The 23,088-nt window shown below is 53.8% G+C and overlaps 1 protein-coding gene across 1 annotated transcript; it reads left to right on the top strand.

Annotated features, from left to right (window-relative positions):
• The first annotated feature begins 2,201 nt into the window (after positions 1–2,201).
• axin2 (axin 2 (conductin, axil)) lies at positions 2,202–21,310 on the top strand. Its single transcript, XM_088927556.1, has 11 exons — positions 2,202–2,456; positions 4,370–5,319; positions 7,682–7,822; positions 11,457–11,556; positions 12,862–13,002; positions 13,681–14,192; positions 14,845–15,027; positions 15,195–15,425; positions 15,964–16,059; positions 16,797–16,964; positions 19,768–21,310. Exons 2-11 carry the CDS (start codon positions 4,493–4,495, stop codon positions 19,892–19,894), a joined length of 2,526 nt encoding a protein of 841 aa, XP_088783682.1. The 5' UTR covers positions 2,202–2,456; positions 4,370–4,492; the 3' UTR covers positions 19,895–21,310.
• Positions 21,311–23,088: the final 1,778 nt, after the last annotated feature.

A 23,088-nucleotide genomic window follows, 5' to 3' on the forward strand; every position in this document is an offset into this window, starting at 1 on the left:
GATCTGCACGAATTTATCATTTAACTCGGCCACGTTTCCGTCCGTGGCTCCCCAGCTGAGCGTGGACAGCATACGTCGAAGTTTTAATCTACAAGAACATACCGCGAAGTTTAGATACTGTTCAAAGGAAGGCTCTTTAATGGGCTGGAGGAGTCGACACGCGAAAATGAAAATATCTCCCGATAGTTCAACGCTTTTGTTGTATCTTCACTCGGCGCTAAACGCCGGCAGGAGAGTTTGATCAGTGGTCTATAATAATTACACAAGCGTGATTTTTTTTAAAAGGAGAGGTTTTCGTGTGAAATGAAGGGGTATCTGCCTAGACGGGGAAGTAAACATCCCTCATCCAATTGCGAAAAAGAAGCTGAAACTCTGAAGCAATTTCCTACAGCCTCTTTGTTCTGCTGTCTGTGACAAACATCAAAGGCAGCGAGTTATTGTTTGCGTGTTCGACCAGATATGCAGAAAATGCCGCTCAGTAAGGCGAGCGCGGCGAGCAGCACCTACACGCCCGGGAACTGCAATTAAAACGGAGAGAAGCACGAGACCGAGTCGCTAATTATTATTTACCGTACATTGTAAATGCATTGCGCGCATTACTGCGTATAGGCGTTCGGGGTTAAATTAAAACAGAACTGCGCAACTTTCTTGTAGTTTGCAGCAGGGGGAAAAAAAACTTTGAATGAAACGCTAATGATAGGTTACCCAGACCCGCGCTGAAAAGGGTTTATTATTGTGAGTTAAGTATAAACTGTGATGAAACTGAAGTTTACAATTACCTAGCGCACTTTAATCGTTTTGCTCTGCTGTGCCCTGGGGCATACGCTACCGTTAAAACTCACTCTCGCTCCACACTGATGCATTTATTAAATGTCCGATTGTGAATACCAGTATATATATGTGTGTATGAGCACATCTCCTTGGCCATTGGGGACGATTACAATGGGTGCTATTTTGTTTGTTTTGTTATGGGTGTCATTGTTATATATATATAAATTCACAACACCAATAACTATTTAACAATTGAAGATGGGGGTGTTCCGACCTACAACTATATAACTAGAAAAAACAGTTGAGTCCATAATATACAGCCGAACCCCCGTGTTCAGACATGTAGAATTCGACCTTAACCTCTTCCCCGCAGAGCAAAAACACGATCCTGACTGCTGGTGCCCAGTATAACGTCATGTGCTGGATACAGTTTTAACCAGTGAGCTGTTCAATGTTTCAGAAAATGTTTGAATGTGTGTGTGTTTCTGGTTGGTAGGGGGGTTAAAGGATTACCACGGGGAGGAGGATAAACTAGTCATTCGAAGCACTGATAAAAATAAAAATGTAAAAAAAAAATATTCTAAGAAATTTATTTAAATGATAGACTCAGAGGTCGGCGCTGTTGGCTGCTTTAGACTGCACCCCCCCTTTAAGAATTCATTTATTTAATTATATCTTTTTCTTTAAAGTTAATGTTCAACATCAAAGCAACAATATATTCTTTGAAGTGCCACGGCCGTAAGATCAGTAGCTCATCTCCTGGTTGCGCATCCTCGCAGTGACGCTCGGAACCCATCCCATATTACACACAGGAAGACTCTCCCCCACCGGGCTGTGTTTTTTTTGTTGTTGTTCAATCGGGCATTATAAAGAGTTACAGAAAGAAAACTGTCGGTAAAAACACGCTGGTGGAAATACGCGCTGGAGCAGGAAGCAGGATCCCGTCGTCTGCCTTCTTCTTCCGTGCGTGCCGGGCACGAAACGGTTAAAATCTGACACAAAAATATATATATGTGTGCACGTCTTTAGAGAAAAGAGAGGCCTGTGTCTTTAAAGTTGATGTAGCAACAGAAGGATTGCGGGGATAATGCTATTGGGGCGGCAGATCACTTACTCCTGACGTCCCAAAGCCTCAGGGAGCTGGCTCAAGATTGCTAGTCTTTGATAAGGTCCTTGCAACTTAGTAGTAACTCCGTTTTCGAATAAAGCCTTTCGAGCGCCTTTCGGAAGAAAAATCAAAAGAGCTCGGCAGTGCCGGGCGGGCAGCGCGCTGTGGGCTGGAGACGGGCACCACCGACACCGACCGCGGGGCGCTTTTCCGCACGCGAAGAGGCGAGGGGAGCTCATTATTTTTCTATGTACCTTTCGGGACCGGGCCGTCGGTTCCTCGCTTTGATGTCCGCAGTTAAACCCGCAGCCCGGTCCGCCTAGAGCAGCGCAGGGGCTGGCGAGCAGCGCCGGGACGCGACTGGGGAGCAGCGGGCGAAACGGGTCCGTTCAGGGGGGGAGAAAGTCACATTTTTCGCCCGCTCTTTCTCTTTTTTTTTCCTGCAAATAATAAATCAGCGACGGGAACGCCAGGGACTCCGGCGCACTGGAGATTGTGGATTTACTTTTTTTTTCCCCCCTTTTTGCGGGTGAGGACGAGGGATATTTCTTTGGAGGAGTGAACTCATGGGTCGATGGTAAGTTACAAGAATGTATGCGATCCTGGCGCTGGCCCCCTCTCTATTCCTTTGATGTGCTGTTGGCTGGCTTTGAAGTGCGGGGGGGGGGGAGAAAGGCTATTTTCTCTCTGGCTTTGGGCGAAATTTAAAAAGAAGGTAGAAACTGATGTTTTGTTCGTATAGATCGATGTTCGCGTGCGTCTGCGTTCGGTTTCTTTATTTTATTTTTAATTTGAAGGGGGTGTGAGAGAAGATTTTTTTTTAATTTAAAAAAAAAGAAAAGGATTGTTAAAAAAAAAAGTGCGAGATGTGTGATGTGTGTGTGTGTGCTCAGCCCCCTACTCGCTCACACCCCACCCTCCTCGCTCAGAAGAGAGGGTCCTGCCGGAGCACTCGAGGGGACTTCGTTGAGCAGGACGGGGGCACGGCGGGACCGGAGACCAGCCTGCCCAGCGCCGGGGATCTGCGGGCACGGAACCGCACTCGCGGGGCGACTCGGGGCTGCAGCCGGCTCGTCGGCCAGCGCGGCTCTTCCTGCTGTCGGATTTATAAGAACCCAGATCCGTGAGAGGGAAAGATACGAGGACCCTGGCTCTTGAAGTTGCCCACTCTCACCTCTCGCCTGTGCGTGTGTGTGTGTGTTTTTTTTTGCTTCTTTCTGAAGCCTGCCGTGTGCTAGGTCTGTAGGCGCATCCTCTGAACATGCCACTCCGCGCCAAAGGCTGCCTTCGCTGGTAAGAGCGAGCTTGTCTCGTCTTGTAGGGAGGCACATGTGTGTCGGAGGGGTGTCTCTCTTTTTTTAATCTTTAAAAAACGGCGAGATGTTGTGTGGTTGCTTTCCGTTCGGCGTCCCGGCTTCGGATGTTGGCGCCCCCAGTTTGCTTGTGCTTGTGGGACTAAAGGTATCGGACGTGCGCTGGGAAGGAGTGCTCGGGTTCGGTGTCTGGAGTGTGAAAAACACGCAGGTACCTCACGGCTAGAGGCAACTTTTCTCCGTGCAGCCGGAGTCAGCTGAATGTCGGGTGCAGAAGCGCCGGGCCAGTTTTTTTTTTGGGGGGGGGGGCGTCCGACATGGCCTGGCTGGTGTATATCTTTTTAAACGTTTTAGCATTTCGGGAAGAGCTAGCCGGCCGGTCGGAGGGCTGCGCTTTCCTCGGCCAGCCGCAGCCGGGACAAGCGATGAGCGAGCAGTGATTTAGCTGAAGGGCGCCCCGGGTCTGCTCGCGGCGGAGCTGAGCCCGAGCGGAGGCGAACTCCGGGAAGTGATCAAAGCATCGATCCGGGGAGCTGGCTCGGGGGCGCCCGCCCCGGCGTGGGGGCTTTCACGCGCCTTATCGATTAATTATATGCCTTTGAACTGTACGCCCGATCAGACGGTGCACTTTCCCCCTTACCGATTCGCTTTGATTTGAGTCCGCTGCCGCTCTGAAAAGACCGGGAGAGGTCAGACAGGGTCCGGGTGCGATGAAGTACCTTGTGGCCGCTTGGACTCTGTCAGATCTGCTGTCCCTCTCAAAGCGCAGAGTTTGACAGTCGTTTGACGGCGGAACTATTGTTGTCCGCCGCAGCAGCGACGTTTCTAGCGTTCATACTTTATTAAAAATAATTGCTTCTAAAAACTGGTTAAAACTAGTTTCTTCATATAAAAACAATGCATTTAAACTCCCCCGTTTAAGAGGATTTGAGATGCTTAGTCTGGTATCCTGTCGTTCAAGTTCTAAATTTCTTCTACATCTGATTTTTTTCTTGTTTAAAAAGCGCATTTGATTTCTCCGGTGCAGATTAACTTCACAGATAGCGGGGCTGTTCCCCCCCCCCTCTCTCTCTTCCTTTCTGCTCAGACCTGAAAGGGTCTGAAAAGCCTGTTTACTTCATGCCTGTCTTTGAAGTTGGGCGGATCTGGTTTTGATTAGATCAATACTTTGTTTCAGAGAGGAGAAGGGGTTCTCAGAAGATCCCCCGCTGACTTGAGAGAGTGAGGAGATTACTGCGCGGAGCTCGGAGGAGGAGGAGGAGGAGGAGGCGAAGACGTTCCAGTGCTGCAGATCGGAGACATGAGCAGGTTGCTCACGGAGCCCATCAGCAGCAGCTTCAGAGAAGATGCCCCTCGCCCTCCGGTGCCGGGGGAGGAGGGAGAGGCGCCATGCCACCACCCGAACAAGATCTCCGCGATGAGACCCCAGAGCAAAGTCAATAAAGCCGCCACGCTCGCGGCCCTGGGGTCCACGCCGAGGAGGAACGAGGGCGGCCTGGGGGAACCGGAAGGCAGCGCCTCGCCGGACTCGCCGCTGGCCCGCTGGACCAAGTCCCTGCACTCGCTCCTGGGCGACCAGGACGGAGCCCACCTGTTCAGGACCTTCCTGGAGCGGGAGAAATGCGTGGACACGCTGGACTTCTGGTTCGCCTGCAACGGGTTCAGGCAGATGGACCTGCAGGATACCAAAACGCTACGAGTTGCCAAAGCCATCTACAAGCGGTACATCGAGAACAACAGCATCGTGGCCAAGCAGCTGAAGCCGGCCACGAAGACCTACATACGGGATAGTATTAAGAAGCAGCAGATAGACTCCGCGATGTTTGACCAGGCGCAGACGGAGATCCAAGCCACCATGGAGGAGAACGCCTACCAGATGTTTTTGACGTCTGACATATACCTCGAGTACGTGCGCACCGGGTGCGAGAGCCCCGGGCTCGTGCACGCGGGCGCGCTCGGGAGCCTGAAGGTGGTGTGCGGGTACCTGCCGACCCTGAACGAGGAGGAGGAGTGGAGCTGTCACGACTTCCGAGCCGAGGGGCTGCCTTCGGTGGTGGGACTATCGGCGAAAGCCCTGCGGGCCACCGCCTCGCTGCGGGCGGCGGAGGTGCTGGAGAGCGGACACAGGTAAGAAGCGGCTCCTTTCTTTTTAACATGTGATGGGGCGAGCGAGGGTCCAGTCCTCCTCTCGCTGGCCTGTTCGTTTGGAGGCGAACCTCTGCAACTCACCCGCTCCGTCTTTTGCGGATCGTAAATAGTTTGAGCCCTGGACTCACTGTTTAAACTTTGTACAACATCCGGCTAAAATAGTCCAGACCTTGCGAACAGGAACGCACTGTCCCTTGGCGGTGTCTGCGGTGGGCACGGTTTGTTAAAAAGCACTTGGAGAAACTTTTCCTTCTTCGGCGTGTTGAACCCCCCGCCGCGGCCCGGGTCTGTACGGTCCCGCCGGGGGGCTCGCTGCAGTGGGAGAGAGAGGAGCGGGCGGTCGTGATGCCGGAAAACGGGGGCGGTAGCTGGTGGCGGCGCGTTGCCCGGGGAGGGGGGTGGGGGGGGTGCAGCGGCCGCCCCTGCTCACCTGTCCTCCCGACCGCGCGGCGCGCCGCCGGCGGCCCTCTGCTGGCCGTCGCGCGCTCCCCTGTCCCCTTGGACGCGCGCGCCTTGCCCTGCTCCCCAAGCCTTCCAGGCGCGCGATGCGCGGGGGCAGGAATACCCATTCCTGACAGGAATACAACAACAACAACAACAACAATATTTTGCAAATGCTCCGGTTTCATAGAATCCCCGTGTGGAGGGGCAGACGCACAGTAACGCATCGCTCCTGTTACCCGCTGTAACCCGCTCAGACCGGACAGCTCTCTCCTTTTCGTTTTCTTTGATGTTCATCTGCACATTTATCTTTTTAGAGAACGGTTTGTGGCGCTTCGTACGCCAGGGTGAGAGGGGAGACACGGGAAGCCCCAGTGTCTTGAGTTCGACCCGAGTAGAGAAGTTGTATGAGTTGCTCAGCTGTGTCCCGAGTCGAGAGCGCTGCACTCTCCACAGCCGGAATCGCCGAGGACGTACAGGTCCACACGGCAGAAACACTTCCTCGCCATCTGGCCATAATTACAATCATGTGTCGATTTCAAAAAAATAATTACAGGAAAACGGCACTAATCGCTTTTGTTAATGTGTTTGGGGCTGTCTCTGTTTTTTTTTCTCTTTGAAACCGTAGCGAAGTTGTTTTCTCCTACTTATAAAGTCGGGGGGGAAAGACCCGTCTGCAGACGCTGATACGTGTGTTTCTGGCCTGCGCGGTTTTCCCGATCACCGTGAGGTTCAAACCCCAGCGGTGTGCCCTGCCGTGTCCGCAGGACCTGCCGCGCCCTTCGGCTCCCTGCGCGCTGTGTCCGGAGCGAGCGGAGGGGCTGAGGGTTTCGCGCGAGGGCAGCGCTGGTGGGGCTTGTGCTAGTGGGGTGTCCGGCCTTCCGCAAGGAGCCGTGTCCCCCACCTTGATCGGTGCGCCCCCCCCCCGCCCCACCACCGCTCCAGCCCGAGCACGTGGAACTCGTCCTTCCTGGTCCTTCCCGCCGCCACGGCTCGGCTCGGCTCGGCTCGGCGCTCTCTCCCTCTCTCCCCCCGTTTTCGTTTTAGGCCTCTGTATGTTCCCCCGGATGCCTTTGTATCTCCGCTTTCGAGAGCGGGCTGGCGGGGAGAAGGGGAGGCAGCGAGGGGAGGGGAGAATCCGATCCCAGCTGTGCTAAATACCTGACTCCTTCCAGCAGCCGCCAAAGGTCAGGCTGGAGCCGGGGCCTGAGGCCGCAGCCCCGCTGCTTCTCTGCGAGCTGCTCTCTGCAGTAGGCATTCTCATAAAGAAGAGGCCACCTTCCCCCTTCCCGGCCCGCCTGCGCTCCGGCCTGCCCGGGCTCACAGCTCAAGTTTTCTGCCCCCCCCCTCTCTGGTGCAACAGGAATGCACCGCGGCAGGAGGGGGGAGCCCCCTCACCCGGGCCAGAGCGAGCTGGGGGCACAGCCCACAGAGCACCAGAGACCCCCCGACTCACGGGGGGGGGGGGGGGAGGAAGTGCTGTTGTCGGTGGAGACAAGTGTGTTGCTCACTTCGGGCTTCACAGGGGCTGCCTGCCGGGTGGGGGTGACATGAAAGAACAGTTTTAAAAGGGGGGGGGGGGGAAACCCCCGCAGAGCAATGCTGTCCCATTCCTGAGGCCCCCGAGTCTCGTGTAAATGACTCTAATTATTAAAATCAGCAGACCCCAGCAAGAAAAGAGAGAGGGGGGGGGAGGGGAGAGGGGAGAGGGGTGGCTGCCTTTGAAGTTGTGAAGTGCGCACACTCGGACACACGCGCACAGGGCCCGCAGCGGAGGCTCTCGGAAACGGGCCGCCCCGGGCCCCGGCGTGGCCCTGCAGCTCGCCGCCCGCCGGGCCTTCGCGCCGTGCTGTGACCCGATCCGTCCGCGGGGCAGTGACACGCCTCTGGTTCCCCCCAGGTCCGGCCGCCGCACTGACCCCGTTAGCCCCTACCACATCAACTCCGGCTATGGCTTCGCGCCCGCCACCAGCGCCAACGACAGCGAGATGTCCAGCGACGTGCTGACCGACGACTCCCTGTCCATGACCGACAGCAGTGTGTAAGTGTCCAGGTCGCCTCGGGCGTCTCCTCCGCTTTGCCCTCTGCGGGGCCGGGCTCGGGGCGAACGTGTCCTGAAGCGTGCTGGGGTGTCATCGTCCGTGTCGGGGTCCGAGCCCCCCTGTGGATCGGGGGACGGCTGCTCTTGGCAGTGCAGAGCCCCCGGAAAGGTTTCAGGTGGATCCGTTCAGAGGGAAAGCTGGTGAAAACACAAACTCCAGGGGAACCTGGGCTGTTGCCGTCAGTGGCGCCGGCAGACCAGTAGGTGGCGCTCTCACCACCGGACCAGAATTTCCAAACCAGTGTGCCAGTATGGTGACCAGAGACACTGTGCCGTTACATTGAGGTCCTGACTGCTTGGCCATTAAAGATCCCACCCAGGCTAGTGTTAATGAGAGCAGGGCTGTTTACCCTGGTGCCCAGGCTGAAGTCCACTCTGGGCGCCGCAGTCCGGGAAGAGCCCCAGCAGTGCTCCGGTGAAGCAGCTCCTCCACCCTGGGGTGCTGTGCTGTGGGCCCTGCACGGTCGGGCTGGATGAGCCCGGGCCCCCTCCTGCCTGCGGACTGCTCTGGGATCCTCGAGGCTGGAAAGCGTTCAGAATCTCAAGGAGGTGTAATAAATTAGTGCAGAGGCATCGACAGCCAGCGATGGCCACAGGGCAGGGGCAGAAGGCGTTGGCTCGGACGCGTGGCCTGTTTGAGGTTGTCGTCCAGTGTTTGCGCTGTGCCTGCGTTTAAATACTGCTTTGGAGTGCTAATTGATGCTTCTCCATCCTCACATTTCTGAAGGAAGTGAGGCAGGGAGCTTTTTTTTGTATGGCACGACTCTGAAGCCGACAAGCAGGAGTGCTGTTTGATGTGTGTGCTGTAAGGGCTGGACAAGGTCAGACCTCTGCACCCCTATGGAACTGGGCCATTCTAATGACTGTCTTCGGTCTCCAGGCTGCTGGATGTTGGTGTGTGATGAGTCTTGGGAGATTTAGGCCAACCTGTGTTTAATTGACAGCTAACAAAAAAAGCCTCTCCAGCATCACCCTGTTCAGTCACATTGGAGTCCATTGCGCAGAGTTTGTGATTTCTGTTTCCGCTGGTTTATGTGTTTCGATGGCTGATACGGGTTGCTGGACCCTTGCGGAGTGGCCTTTGAAGTTTGTGTTAAAATGTTCCGCAGATAAAGCCCCCATTTCCTGGGGTGGGGTTCCCCTCTCCCTCCCGTTCTCAACAAATAAGTACAACCCCGAATAACCTCAGTCCCCGCTAGGCCAGTCAGATACCGAAAGTATTTCTTTAATTATACAATTGTTCTCCTTCAGACAATAAAAGAGAGTGAGGCGGGGAGGGGAGAAGAGACATGCAGGCCTTAAGACAAACTCATTGAAAACTTTTGGCAGTAAATGAAAGAGAGCTTAGTCACATGGTGATTTTATTTCTTCCTACTGGGCCCTGTGGAGTGTGATCATGTGTTCCGGGGTTAGTCATTTCTGGACCAGAGCGAGGGCACCTGGGCTGCTCCGCACGGACAGTACATGCACCCCCATATCTCCCTGCCCCCCCACACCAAAACATATGCACACACCTCCTCCCCTGACAGTGCGCTGGTGCCAGTTGCAGGGCCATATAGCTGAGAGCAGGGAGGGAGAAATAAAGTACACGCTGGATGAAAGGCTTAACTGAATCGCTTTCAGCCTATTGTTAGTCTAGGGGAGCTTAGGGGGATAAGAGGAAGGCAGGCTGCTTTGAAAATTACTTGCACAAGTGAATAGGAGATCCCTATAATGCAGCCTGTGAAAGGAGCCTGGCTGGTCTTCCTGCCACTACAATAGCCAGGCCCTCGCGGACCCAGAAGAGATTGTGGCGAAGCTTGGTTGATTAAACTGCTGGGGGGATTAATATTTGCAAGGAGGGATTTGGGGGGGGGGGGGTCGAGGGGCTCAGGGGCGAACCGGTAGCTGTTGGGGTTCTTCTTTCTTTGGGGGTCTGAGGGGGTAGAGGCCAGGGGGTTTCTGTCTCTGCTGAATAGCTCTGTACCCCTGGGGTCCCCACTGTTGTGTCTTGCGAGAGGGGCGGGGGGTGATTGAGTGTGCTGGTGAAGTCGGGGCGGCAGTGGGGCAGGGGGTGGCTGGTACCGGTGGCGAGGATGCCGGGCCGCTGCAGCGAGCGATGGTCCTGGACCTGGGTTCCCTCGTGCTGTGAAGAGCTCGCTGGCTGCGAGTTCGCCTCAGTTTAATACACCCCCTCCTCGTTGAGTGAGGAAGTCTGGATGGTCCCTGGGTTCCTATTGTGATAAGTCTTTTTAATGACAATTTCAAGAACAAGAGTGCGCCGTCTAAATTCCAATTAGAAAATTCCCATAAACGCTGTGTGGCATTTAGGGCATTACTGTAGTGAGGCTTGGCAGAGTGTGCTTCACGCTGCTGAGTGAAACAGAAGAGCCGATTCCTTCTCGTTGGGGGAACAATTTGATTAGTATGTCTTTTTATTATGGTTAAAAGGCACAGTGCAAATTTAAATCTCATTTCTAGATAAAGAAAAAAGGAAAAAAGCGGATTTTTGCTTATATCTTATTTATGGATTTACTTTGGACGCGGGGGAATGCTGCTGTGCGAACTTCAAACATTACCTTATCTTACAAACCAGCCTTTTGATGTTGCTGAGATCAGAGACTTGTTTCAGCGCCGTTGCCAAATGAAGACGGGAGTGAGTGTGTATGCGCATGAGTGTGAGATTTCAAAGAGGCAGTAAAACTGCAGTTGGGCTGGGTCAGACACTTCTGAGTTAAAAAAGGCTGAGATAATTGGCCTGGCTTAAATGGCAGCTGACTGGAGTGCAGACCTTAAAAGAAAAAGATTTAAAAAGAGAGGGAGAGGGAAGCAGGGCTTGTAGGAAGAACGTAGGACTTGTCTGTTTTAGGCCACATGTTTACAATTATAGACAGTTCTGTTACTCTTTTGTAACACTCCCAATGTAAAATGTTGGTTCTTACAAATGCCGTTTTCATGGTAACAAACGCAGAAGGTTTTTTATTCCTTTAGAGGAATGCGATTTAAGATTGCTTATTAGAAGAACCCAAGAGTTTGCTGGTTTTTGCTTCTAAACTCTGAGCAACGGTTTGTGTGATTCAATTAAAATGTTCATTTAAGATATCAGGGCTGGGTACTGTAGAGTGGGAAATTGTTTTGCTCACATGTTATATTGGCTTTGACCCAGATACCTAAAATTCAATTGTGAAACAGAAAAAGGGTTTTTAATAAAAGAATTCAAACAACAGGACACATTTGCAGTTGGGTGGATAAAGGAGTGGCACTGCCCCGAGCCGGTGAGCGACCGGCTGTGGAGCGTTGGTTCCGGAAGAGGGGTGGGGGAGAGATGGGTGGGATGGTCACTCTCCGAGGTGCTCTGTTTAGTTGGCGTCCCTGGTCCTTAGTGTCAGAGCTGCCACATGAGGGGCTAAGGGGGCATTGCTGACGCCCCTCTGCCCTTCTGGCGATCCAGTCGCACGCAGTGTCCCCTCCCCTCGGGGGCGCTGTTCGCCTCTGGCTTGGGTGAAGGCGGAATCGGCGATGGCAGCCGGGGGGCTTCTGTTGGGGGGCTTTCCCCAGCCTGTGAGCTCACCCCCTCTTCCTCTTTTCCCGGCAGAGATGGCATCCCCCCCTACAGGATGGGCAAGAAGCAGCTGCAACGCGAGATGCACAGGAGCGTTAAAATTAACGGACAAGTTTCTCTACCTCATTTTCCCGTAAGTGTCCAGGTCCCTGCGGCTCCTTCCCACCGGACTCCTTTCACAGGCGCGGTTGATAAAAGAAGGGAATTTTCTGCTCTCTCAGTCAAAGTGGGCCTTTCCTCATGGGGAGATCCTTTTTTCCCCTTAATCCATGTTTCGCATGTTAATGTTGCTGTTTACAGTTCTGTTGTCATGAACAAAAATCCCCCCCCCCCCTCTCTGGCTGCTAAAAGACTGCAGATATTTCTACTACTTTTAACAGCAGATGAATTTGCCTGTTTCTCGTGACGATCTGGGGGTGGGCTGGTCCACAAGCTTGTTGGGTCCTGGGGAGTGCAGGGTGACGGTCTCGCCCCGGTGGCACTGTGATCTGCCCCCCCCCAGCCCGTGGGACCCGGGTCTGGGGCAGCGGGGTGGGGGGGGGGGCGTGGCGGAGTGGAAGAGGAGGGTGAAGAGTAGAGCCAGAGAGCGCACACGCCCGGCCAGAGGAGACGGACGAACCTGAGATAAAATAGCTCTGCGCTCGCTCGTCTTCGCCGGCTCTTTCAAGCGCCCCCCTCCCCGAGGCAGAGCAGCTCGAGGCAGCGGGGCTCAGCGGTGTGGCGCTGTCCCCCCCCCCCGATTTCCCCTTCATCCTCTCTACAAAGAGATGAGAAGGAGGAAAGGAGGGAGAGAGTGAAATCAAGAAAGAGCAGCAAAAAAAAACAGGACACTATTGAGACAACACTGCCTCAAAGGTGCCCAGTGTGCAGCCAGGAAACAGTACCACTTCTCTTCTGATCCGCAAGCGTTTGGCTCCCCCACCACCAGACGCCTCCCCAACTTATTTTTTTAATTTTCTCCCTTTTACTTTCTGTTTATATCTCGCTTTTATTCCTAGAGTTAAAGCTTCTGTCCCTCCTACCCCAGTGTGTTTTTGATGTTTGACAACAGTCTTTGAAGCCGCCTGACTTCAGAGTTGCTGCTGATGGGTTGGTTGTACTACAGAGGGAACAAGCAGGGGCTCCTCGGAGCGCGACCAACTGCTCCTGCCTCGGGCGGAGTGATGCCAGCGCCAGCAGGGCGGCAGAGGAGGAGGAGGGAGGAGGAGGAGGAGGAGGAGGAGGCTTGGCGAGGCCGTGTGAGCCGAGCCGCCTCGGCTCATAAAGGCGGAGCTGCCGTCGACAGGGGAGAGTCTCAAGCCCCCGGTCCCGGCCCGCTCTCCTCCTCCGTCCCCCTCTTCCCGGCCGCGCGTCCGGCTCTGGGATCCTCGGGCTGGGCCGGCGATGCCGCCCCGCAGCCCGCCGGCTCACCGTGCCCTCTCCCCGCTTGTGTCTGCAGCGGACGCACCGCCTGCCCAAGGAGATGATGCCCGTGGAGCCGGCCGCCTTCGCCGCGGAGCTCATCGCCCGGCTGGAGAAGCTCAAGAGGGAGCAGGAGGCCATGAGCAGCCTGGAGGAGCGGCTGCAGCAGATCAAGGAGGTGAGGCGGACCGGCGCCCCTGTGGAGCAGCGTGCCCGTGTGCGTGTGTGTGTGGAAGTGCTGGACACGGGGCGCATGTTTCTCGTGCAGCGGTGGTCAGCTCAGGGGAGCGGCTCAACAGGAGCGGTAGCCTGAGCTGCTGTGGGGTGTTGATCTGGGCACAGGCGGGGCTGGAGCTGAATAACGGGTGCTCCTTCCATCCGGGTTATTGTCTCCTCTGCAGAGGCATTCGTGCCGTATTGCTTTGCAAACAGAGCTGTTTGCAAGCCTCCTTCACTCAGATCCGTGTCCTGCCGACACTCGGCAGTAACGCGCTGTACTGCAGCTCACGGGGGCTGTTGCCGAAGGCGCTGTGCTGGTCGGCCCGTGGTCAGACGCCGCACAGCAGGTACTCATCGAGCACGAGAAGGCAGGGCGGCTCGATTCACGCAGGGAACCACCCTGTCGCACTTGTGGTGGTTGGAAATGGAAGCTGGCATTTCCACAGGGAAGGTGAATGGCTGAAGGGCACGATGGCACACCCTGACACCCATCTGCCTTGTCACTTAAATCTGGTTTGTGACGCAGTGCCCAGCACAGAGCACGGCAGGGCTGCCCGTTTGTGTCCCGGTCGGCGCCCCTTCCCGCCAGGGGTGTCCTGCACCTTCCTAACCCCCGCTTCGCTTCCTGTGCCCGCAGGAGGAAGAGAGAGACGAGGCCGAGCTGCTTCCTGCTGCCCGCGAGGTGCCCGCCGCTCACCACCCCCCCAGCTCCCTGGGGCTGCTGCCCGCCGGCGCCTACGAGGAGGACCCACAGGCCATCCTGGACGAGCACCTGTCCCGGGTGCTGAAGACGCCGGGCTGCCAGTCCCCTGGCGTGGCCCGCCACTCGCCCCGCTCGCGCTCCCCGGACCACCCCTTCCACCGGGGCGGGGGCCCCAAGCTGCAGCCCCCAGCCCTGGGCTCCCCGTCCCTGCCCTACCCCCTGGGCTGCGGCAGCAACAAAGCCTTCGTCAGCAAGCAGTCCACCCGGCACGTCCACCACCACTACATCCACCACCACTCGGGCCCCAAGACCAAGGAGCAGATCGAGGTGGAGGCGGCCCAGAGGGTGCAGTGCCTGTGCCCCGGCAGCGCAGACTATTGCTCTTACCCCAGGGGCAGAAGCCACCCCAAGGACCAGTGCGGGAGCCCCGCGGAGCCGTTCGCAGGGTGAGTGCGGTTGGGGCCTGGGACAGGGGCAGGAAGCAAGGGGGCGAGGGGGAGTGGGGATAGGGGCAGGGGCAGGGGGGCTAGGACAGGGGGCAGGGGTGCGGGTGGGGGCGGGGGCGAGGACAAGGGTGCAGGTGGGGGTGGGGGTGGGGGCAGGGGGTTGAGGGCAGGGGGCAGGGGTGCAGGTGGGGGCAGGGGGCAGGGGGCAGGGCAGGGGCCCCAGTTCAAAGGGAAAGATGGGCCTGGCAGTAGCGGCGCTGCCCAGCGGTGTGGGGAGCGGTTGCGTCAGCAGCGCGCGCGCTGTGCAGTGTCCCACATTCTGAAGCGGTTTTTAAAAAGTAAGGGCTCGTTAGGGAGTCAGCTCAGCCTCATCTGTTCGCTCGTGGTGAAAGAGATGCTCTTGAATGGGCTTTGATTCACTCTGTTCCCCTAACGTTTCAGCTTATTTGGGTTCCCTTTGATTTTTTTTTCTTTACTGTTCCCTTTCATCTTTACTGGAAAAGAAACATTAATTTTTAACCGATTGCTACGTTTGATATTTCTCCGAGTCTGAGGGGTTGCGAGAGGAGCCCGGGCTGGAGCGGTGGGGGATACGGGTCGAGCCGGGCCTGTGGTGTGTAACTGTGGTGTGGTTCTTGACCTCTGTCTGCAGGGGGCGCTCAGGCACACTGTCCAAGAGGGCGTGCAAGGCCAGTGACGGCGTGGCGCAGCTGAACGGGGAGGGCAGCCTGCCTCCTACGCCCCTCCTGCTCCCCAGCGATGGCACGGACCGGTCGCAGAACGTGTGGCAGTGGATCCTGGAGAGCGAGAGGCAGAACAAGCACAAAGCCCACTGGTGAGTCGGCCCACCAGGCCCCGTGTCCAGGCCGTTTTAAATGGTCAATTCATTGCACAGATTTGCTGTCGAGGTGTAACTTAGTAGCAGACAACTGCTGCTCCAAGAGCACAGCACAACTGGTGGTGGGGCAGACGCTGACCTCTGCTGTGTCCCTTTGCCCGCAGTGCCCCGGGCGTGAAGAAGGCCTACGGCGTGGAATCGTCCCGGCCGGCAGCGGGCGAGAGGTGTGGCCGGCAGCACTCCTGGGCGGGCGGCAGCCACCCGCGGACCCACCAGCCCGCGCACCCCTTCATCCAGGACCCCGCCATGCCCCCCCTCCCTCCCCCCAACACCCTGGCGCAGCTGGAGGAGGCCTGCCGCCGTCTGGAAGAGGTCTCCAAGCCCCCCAAGCAGAGGTAAGAGTCTGTAGTGTGCGTGCGCCGCGCTGCGCCACCCTGCCCTGCGCCCGGCATCACGCGCCTTGAGCGTCTGAGTCTGGCCCCGCATTGCACGCTGAGCTACCAGATCCGGCCGCGCCTGTGCCAACTTCAGCGCATGGCGAGTCGGCTTTGCCATTTGTAAGTTTCGAGCTGGTGGCTGTGTGGGGCTAACTCACTGGGGCTTGAAGAAAAACTGCCAGGCACCAGTTCATTTAGAATGTGGTCAGAAAGCTCCTGTGCGAGACCTGTGTCCTGTCTGCGGTTATTAACCTTGTGGACTGGTGCAAGACACAGGCAGTTGCACAGACACTTGCAGAGCGCAGTGTGTGCAGCACAGCCCTCTCTCCCCACTGCACTGCCCCCTGTGGGAGTGACCGAGTGACAAACGCCACAGTGTCTGGGTGGCACAGCGGACTGTAGAATTTCTGCAGCTGTGTTCATTCACCCATCGGCCACAATTGAGCATAATATCATTTCTCAGACTCTTGTTAACATTATTTTTGTTTTCTCTCAGGCATTCAACGTCAAGCCTTCAAAGAGAACGAAGTCACCCTGTGTCCTTCCAAAGTGGCACTGCACCTTTATCAACTCCTGGGCTTCAAACAGAAGAGTAAGTCTTCTTTTTTTTCTTTGTCTGTGTTTCTTTTAAAGTAGAAAGTGGCCTTTTAGGTTCCCGTGCACCTGCCTTTTGAGCCGGTGTTGAATTATTTATCGCTGCGATGCACTGATGAAAAGATGCACGCAGATAGCCTGGATATTTCAGAGAGGATCGGCCCAGAAAACGTTAACATAACCTTAATGATTAGTTTTTTTCCCCTTATCCTTGGTTTCTCATTCCTCACATCTTCAGCCAGATTTGTTTGAAGTCAGGACAGGGCCACCTGACTGCGGCCTTTTATTTTTAATTGGCTGACCTTAAGCCGGCCAGCTGTCATTGCTAGCAGGCTTGTCTGAAGTTGGGCTACAAAGAGCCGGAACAAATGAGGAAGACTAAATTACTGTGGGCCTACCCTTCGCAGCCTCCAGACAGGCTCCCTGCAGCGGGTTCCTGCCCCGCGTGGCACGGCTCGCCGTTCGGCCAGAGCTGGTCCAGCCCTGTTTTCTGAGAGCGCAGACACTTCCTGTATGGGCTGGGTGGCTGGGCGTACCAAAGTCTTCTTGTCGAGTCTGGGGGAAGAGCGTGGGTTCTGATCTGCAAAGACCTGTGCTTTTCTGGGACGTCCTTGGGCATCTTTTCGTACCGGCTTCCAGACCAGGCTGCTGTTTGGTTCTCTCTGGGCTCCTGACGGTGGGAATGAGGCATTAGTGTTCTTCATTGAATTGTTCTTATTGCTGTCATTTCTGCAGGTACAAAGAGCCAAAGAAGCAGGCTGGTGCTCACAGCACACTGGGCACCGAGCTGGTCGTCACTTACTTCTTCTGTGGAGAGGAGATTCCTTACCGCAGGATGATGAAGACACACAGCTTGACTCTGGGGCACTTCAAAGAGCAGCTTCGAAAAAAGGGCAATTACAGGTAAACACCCCGTTTCTGCCCCCCAGTCCGGAGCGCATGGAAATATTTTGTTTGCTTATTACTAACCATGCGGTCATTGGCTCCTTCCTAATGGTTATCCAATTTCAAAACGAGCGGCTGTTTTTTCCAGGGAGATATCACCATGCCTAGCGCTCAGATGGTTCTGAAATCTCAATGTGCTCTGCAGGGAGCAGAAGAATGTTCTTCTGCTTTAAATGGAGGGGAATCAGGAGAGAACTATTAAATGTCAACCAAGTTTGGAAGAGATTTCCTTTGAATCTGATCTTCTTTGGCTGCATTTTGATTAAGATGTAGGCGACCTTTGTCCTCTATATGCGTGTGTGTTTCTGCTGAGGTAGAGGGGGTGGTGAGGTGCCAGCGCAGTACAGAAAAGGAAAGAGAATTTTAACTAGAGGGCTTTGGTCACATCTGGCATTGATTTTCATCGTAAGGCACACTTAATAAGCATGCCTTTGAAGCTCAGGCCTTTCATTTTATGCACAAAGACTAGTACAAATGGTAGACTCTAAAATTCTTTAATGATTGGATCAGGCAACATCATGTGCACCTATTATGCTTTAGAAGAGCCAGTATATAGTTTGCACATGAGAAATATACATATTCAAGACACCGTACAGAGTACTGGCACCCTGATCTGAAACAGGGTTGTGAGTAAGGCACGTTACGTGTTCTTGTTAGCCTAGACTTAAATATCACCAGTCTCCCCAAGTTTATTGAACACTCATTCATCCTTACAATGTTTCTAGTGAATTAACTGCTATAAGACACGGATTGTCAGCATGTATGATTGTGGCTGTAAATCCTCCTTTGAAAGAGATCAGGTTTCTGGACAAAGGTATGTGCACAATGCTGCAGCCTTTTTTTAAGCAAGGAAAGGGCTTGAAGTCTGCTGGTTTTAATAGCAGAAAATGTGTGGAGCTGGGTAATTTCAACATGGCAGAAATTCAACAAAGAACAGTAACACCACTCCTGCCAGACTACTGGTGCCAGATGTAGCAGAGAGAAGATGTTGCCACATTAAACATGTTTCAATGGAAAGAGTTTTTTTCTCTCTCTCTCTCAAGCAAATAAGTGTTTCTTGTTTGAAGCTTTTGTGGGGGAGGATGTTGCTTTTCTCTCCCCTGAGAAATAAGGTTATAATTAAGTGAAATGTCACGCTGCTGTTTTTTTACATTTTCATTTCGTTTCGGGTGATCCATGGCGTTCTCACAGCCACAGCAGTGCAGATCGGTGCCAGCACACATTTCACACCAGGTGAAGCCCCTCCCGCATCTGAAACAGCAGACTGCGCTTGACCTTCGTACCGCTGTGTACGAGAAGGCTTTCACTTTCTCCTTTCTGGATCCTGGGTTTATTTTTTTTCCGCTAACCGCCGCCCGTTTGAAACAGACCTGACAGTGGGACACTCGCTGGTCTCCATTACGTCAAGACCAGCAGACCTGCCGTCTCTTCTGGTTTATTAAAATGAGGGCAGCTGGGGGAGGAGAAAAAAACTGCTGTTTTCCACACGTTGTTCGGTGTGACTTAGCCAGCCTCGCTTGTATAGAAGGCGCGTTGGTATTCTACCCTTTACCGCTCGTCTGTAAAACAGAAGTATTTTCCATTGCAAAGAGGATCAGGAAAGAGCTCCTGTTCTGCCCCCTTTTAAAACAAAATCCGGCCAGCAGCGATCAGCTCTCCAGGGCTTCAGCGCATGGCTACGTGACCTTTCACCCCTGAGGAACCCGTGGCTGTCAAGACCACCGGGTCCAGCCTGGAGCCGCTCGTTCCTCTGGGCGCGCCCCCCCCCGGTCCTCCGGAGCGCCCGAGAGGCGGCCCGCGCCGGCGTGCGCCGGCAGCACGCAGACTCGCTGGCACCCGAAATGTTAGCCTTCCGAGTGGAAACCCTTCATTTGGCAGCACGCAGTAGCCCATAGTGAGAGAGAGCGTACAGACGCGGAGGTTTTGGGGACCTTTAATCACGAACGCAGAGCGTCTAATTTCGGAATGATATAGAGCGCTTCTTCACATGTCGGGCATAATGTTGGACATTAGCTCGGGGCTGCCTCTTTGTGCTCGCTTGTATGTTTATGCACAAAAGATCTGTGCGTCTTGTGTCTTTACTGAGATGGAATGCAGGAGCTCACTTGACCCTGTGCACCCGGAGAGGAGTCTGCAGACGCCTCTCTGTCCTTCCAGCCCTGCAGTCACGCCTGTTTCAGTTCCTGCTGGATGTGATCTGCAGAACAGAACCTCAAGAAAAATTAACATTGTAATAAGTGTAATGAGAATAACACCAAGAAGGCTAGGAAGATGTAGTCTCAGTCTCCTGTTCCCTCAGGCTGTGTGTTCAGCATTGCTGACTGGGCCTCATTTGTGTAAATCGCCAGCAACCTCTGTGGCATTGTTTTTATACTTAATTTATTCCTTTGCGAGAACTTCCTTTCTAGAGCTATTTAGCCCTCGTGATCCACCTTCAGAAGCCACATGATTGTTAGCTGCTCTCAGATGGAGAGCGTCAGTGCTTGCATACTGAATGACTAATGATGCCGGGGTGCCTCTGTGCTGCGAGTCTTTCAGCGACCAGAGCTGGACGTGTAGTTTAGTTTTGTGCAAATCATTCATTTAAACCCCTCTTTTATTTTTTTCGGGGGGGGGGGGCAAATGGAACAACAGGTGAAATGCCATCGCCTGTATGAGTCACGGTTTCTCGTCCATGCCTGCGTGTGTGAGAAATGCCGGGGTTATTAGACCGGCGAGTTGTCGGCTGAGCGTGACCCCCTCTGCTCTCCCTGTGCTGCAGGTACTACTTCAAGAAAGCCAGCGACGAGTTCGAGTGCGGCGCGGTGTTCGAGGAGGTCTGGGATGACGGCACCGTCCTGCCCATGTACGAGGGCAAAGTCCTGGGCAAAGTGGAAAGAGTCGACTGAGCGACGACCAGCTGGAGAACTCCTTTCACGAGACACGGCCCCGCGGAGAAAAGGGACTTTTGAAGAAGCTATGTTTTTTTTTAAGCTAAAGAGGTTGATCCAGGAGGCCGCAAGCAGGAGGAGGACGGGCTATTGAAGGCCCGCAGGCCTACCGGTGAAGTAGGATTGACAGACGACTGTAAAACCGATGAGCCTTAGAGCAGGGCGGCGCAGGCGTGGCGTTGCAGAGAGAGGGAGCTCCACACATGACCACTGTGGGCCAAGAGGAGGGACAGACTCTTCCTGCAGGGAGACTGTCTTACACGAGACTGTGGCTTTCTGGGGATTTGCAACGTACTGACATCAAACTGTATCGCGTGTCTGTTGGTTCATGTTGCGCTTATTCATCGCGGGCATGCTTGTGCATATATGCACAGTGTATGTATGCCGGCACACTTATAATGTTGCTTTTATTCTAAAGTTTTATTATTTATTTAACTCTCACGCCCCTCCCCCCCCCCCCCAGTCCTGTCACGGGACAAGCTGCTTTCATGGTCAGAGTCCTCATGTCCCCAACACAAGGCCCGAGTGACACCCCACCCTGCCTGGCCGAGAGTCCAGGCCTCACGCTTGCCACTGGTGTCCGAGTCGACCAGTCTTAACCTATGCTGCTGATGTACAATGGAATTGAAAAGCTTTTTCCCCGTCTTGCTGTGAACAGGAGTTTCGGAGCCGAAAGCTCCATCGTACATTGTATCCAGTGCCTTTACTCGCGTGGCCCAGGAATTGCACAGGAAAGTGATCCGCCCGTTCAGAGGAGACTCCTGGAGCACAAACTGTCACTCGACAGACAAACTAAACTAATAAACCATTTGTCGTTAAAGGAAGTAAAAATAGCGAGCTTATCAATATCCTGCTGCTCACACGTCCCAAGGACAGTCTCCGGCTGCTCATTGCCGAACGCAGAGGCATTGCAGATGGCAGCAAATTCTCAGACCTGTTTCTTTGAAAAAGTCACTCTGCAGTTCAAGTGGTTTTGTGTTGTATTATAGTACAGTGTAATGGAAACGGGCTTCTGTACATATTGTAAAAAAGAAATAATTACACTCTTGCTAGTGTTTTATTAGTGCATACCTGTGCCTGCAAAGGTAATCTGCCATGCATCACCCTGATTCAGGGTTAAATATTCCCTTCATTTACAGAAGGGTTTTATGTTCAAGAGATATTTTTATGCTTTTATTACAAGTCTTGTAATCATGTTTTATGTTTTTGGATTTTTTTTCCATGCCATTTTTTTTTTTTGATGTTCTACTTAAACTGTAAATTATGCATTATATATAAAAAAAGAGTTTCATTTAAAAGATTACTTGGTACTTTAATTATTGTAATTATTAAGAGATGTAGCCTTTATTAAAATTTTATATTTTTCAAATGAAAGCGCGGCTCTCCTGGCGTTCTGTGGTGTTGCTGGGGAGGGGGGGGGGGGTGATGTCACTGCGGCTCCCGCGGTGCAGGGCTTGTGGGAATGCGGATAATGTCCTGGAATGTCATCATCTGGCTCCTGCTGGATTGGCCATTAACATGATCTATTAAGGGAGACAGAGTTTCCTCCAGCGGTGAGGAGGACGGGTGGCTCGTTGTCTAACTCGAGCGCCTTCCTCGGCCGGCGCGCCCCTTCTGAGTTATTACCCTACTCTATTGCCCTGGGGGGTGGGGGGGGCGTCCCTGGGGTGTTTCAAAGCCATGGAGGATGCTGCACTTGTGTATTGCACGTGAGTAATCCTGTTGCAGTCCTGAGCACTCGCGATCCCTCTGAATATATGGGGCACCATACAGTTTCTATACGTGTTCCTTCATTCGGCTTCCCTTTTCTAACTTCTGAGCTCCATGGGTTCTGTAGTATATACTTTGAGCAAAGTGAAGAGCCTCCGCTTTGCAGGGTATTCACCAAGTTCTGGTTTTAAATGCTGCAAACGAGCTTCTTTTACCCTATGGCCGCTAGTGTTCGGAAACGTCTGTCCGGGAGCACACCTTTCTGCTCGAATCTCCAGTCGGTATGAGCAGGGGCTCCAGGCTTTACTAAGACGGTGTTCTTAGGTGAGATGCACAGAGGTGAAAGTCAAATCCCCTGCACCTGGAAAAACACCACTTCCGAGTTTGTTTCACAGAGGCCACACTACTTACACACATCAACACTCGGAGCTGAAGGAGACCTGGCTCAAAGCCTCTTCTCTGTGTCAAATCATTCCTGGAGCATCTGGGATAAGTGCACAGGTGCTGAATTCTGGCAGTGTGTGTGAACTTTTCTTCTCTCACAGGTCCTACCCCAGTGACTGGGTGTCACCAAGGGGTTTAGCAAAGCAGTTTTACTCAGCTGCAGTTTTATACAGCTTAGGCAACACCTCAGCAAGTGAAACACACCCCAGCAAGACATTCTAGAAGAAAAACCCCACCCTAGATTTGCCCCTTGCTCTGCACGTATCACAGACGGAGACCTTATAAAGTCTTGCCTTTTCAAGCAGACGTCCAGGCAGTAGATAATGGGGATGGCTGCTGCTGCAGAACAGGGCCACCGTGAATGCCCCAAACCCCCTTGTTTATTTTTAGGGCTTCCTGTGCCAACAGGAAACGTCTCCTTGTACCCCTGGGACAGGTGACAGGGCTGCTCTGTGCTGGGTACTTGGCGCCGCGGTGCCCGTTGCAGTCTTGCCCATGTGGCTGGATTGCTCAGCAGGCTGTGTCAGCCCCGCCAGTCCAGGCCATTGTGCTGGGAGCTTCTGTAGATTTGCAGTGGGCTTTAAGCCCCTTTCATAGCGAGCCTCGCTAATGTATTTAATTGCCAGGTAAAGCAGTTTTTCACAATCCATTTAATTATTTAATTGTACAGTATCCAGAGAGAGAGAGAGAGAAAGTGAAGGGCAGTTGCCAGAAGACACTTCAAAGTCGTGCCTTGATGTTGAATGGGCATTAATGGCTTGTGAAGACTGGAGGTTGCATGGGAAAAAAAAATTAAAGCCCTCCTACCAGTCCCGCCAGCAATCTCGACGAACGCATAAACACTGGGATGCTCTGCCAGAGAGAGAGAGAGAGAGAGTTCAAAGAGATGTGAGAGTTTTCATGTAAAGTTTAGAGTTTAACAGAGGCCTGGCTGTTGGCGATCAGCCCCTGCAGTTTGAACTGTCTGTTTATTAAAAACAGAGTCTTCCAGCCTCACA

This window comes from Atractosteus spatula, chromosome 11 (genome assembly GCF_055471065.1).
Source record: "Atractosteus spatula isolate fAtrSpa1 chromosome 11, fAtrSpa1.hap1, whole genome shotgun sequence".
Lineage (NCBI taxonomy): Eukaryota > Metazoa > Chordata > Actinopteri > Semionotiformes > Lepisosteidae > Atractosteus > Atractosteus spatula.

What these genes read in the sequence shown, in the direction of transcription:
- axin2 (XM_088927556.1), top strand. Translation starts at nt 4,493, where the DNA reads ATGAGCAGGTTGCTCACGGAGCCCATCAGCAGCAGCTTCAGAGAAGAT. An exon ending in TCCAAGCCCCCCAAGCAGAG is followed by an intron (nt 15,426 to 15,963) that starts GTAAGAGTCTGT and finishes GTTTTCTCTCAG; the next exon opens with GCATTCAACGTCAAGCCTTC. An exon ending in CGAAAAAAGGGCAATTACAG is followed by an intron (nt 16,965 to 19,767) that starts GTAAACACCCCG and finishes CCTGTGCTGCAG; the next exon opens with GTACTACTTCAAGAAAGCCA.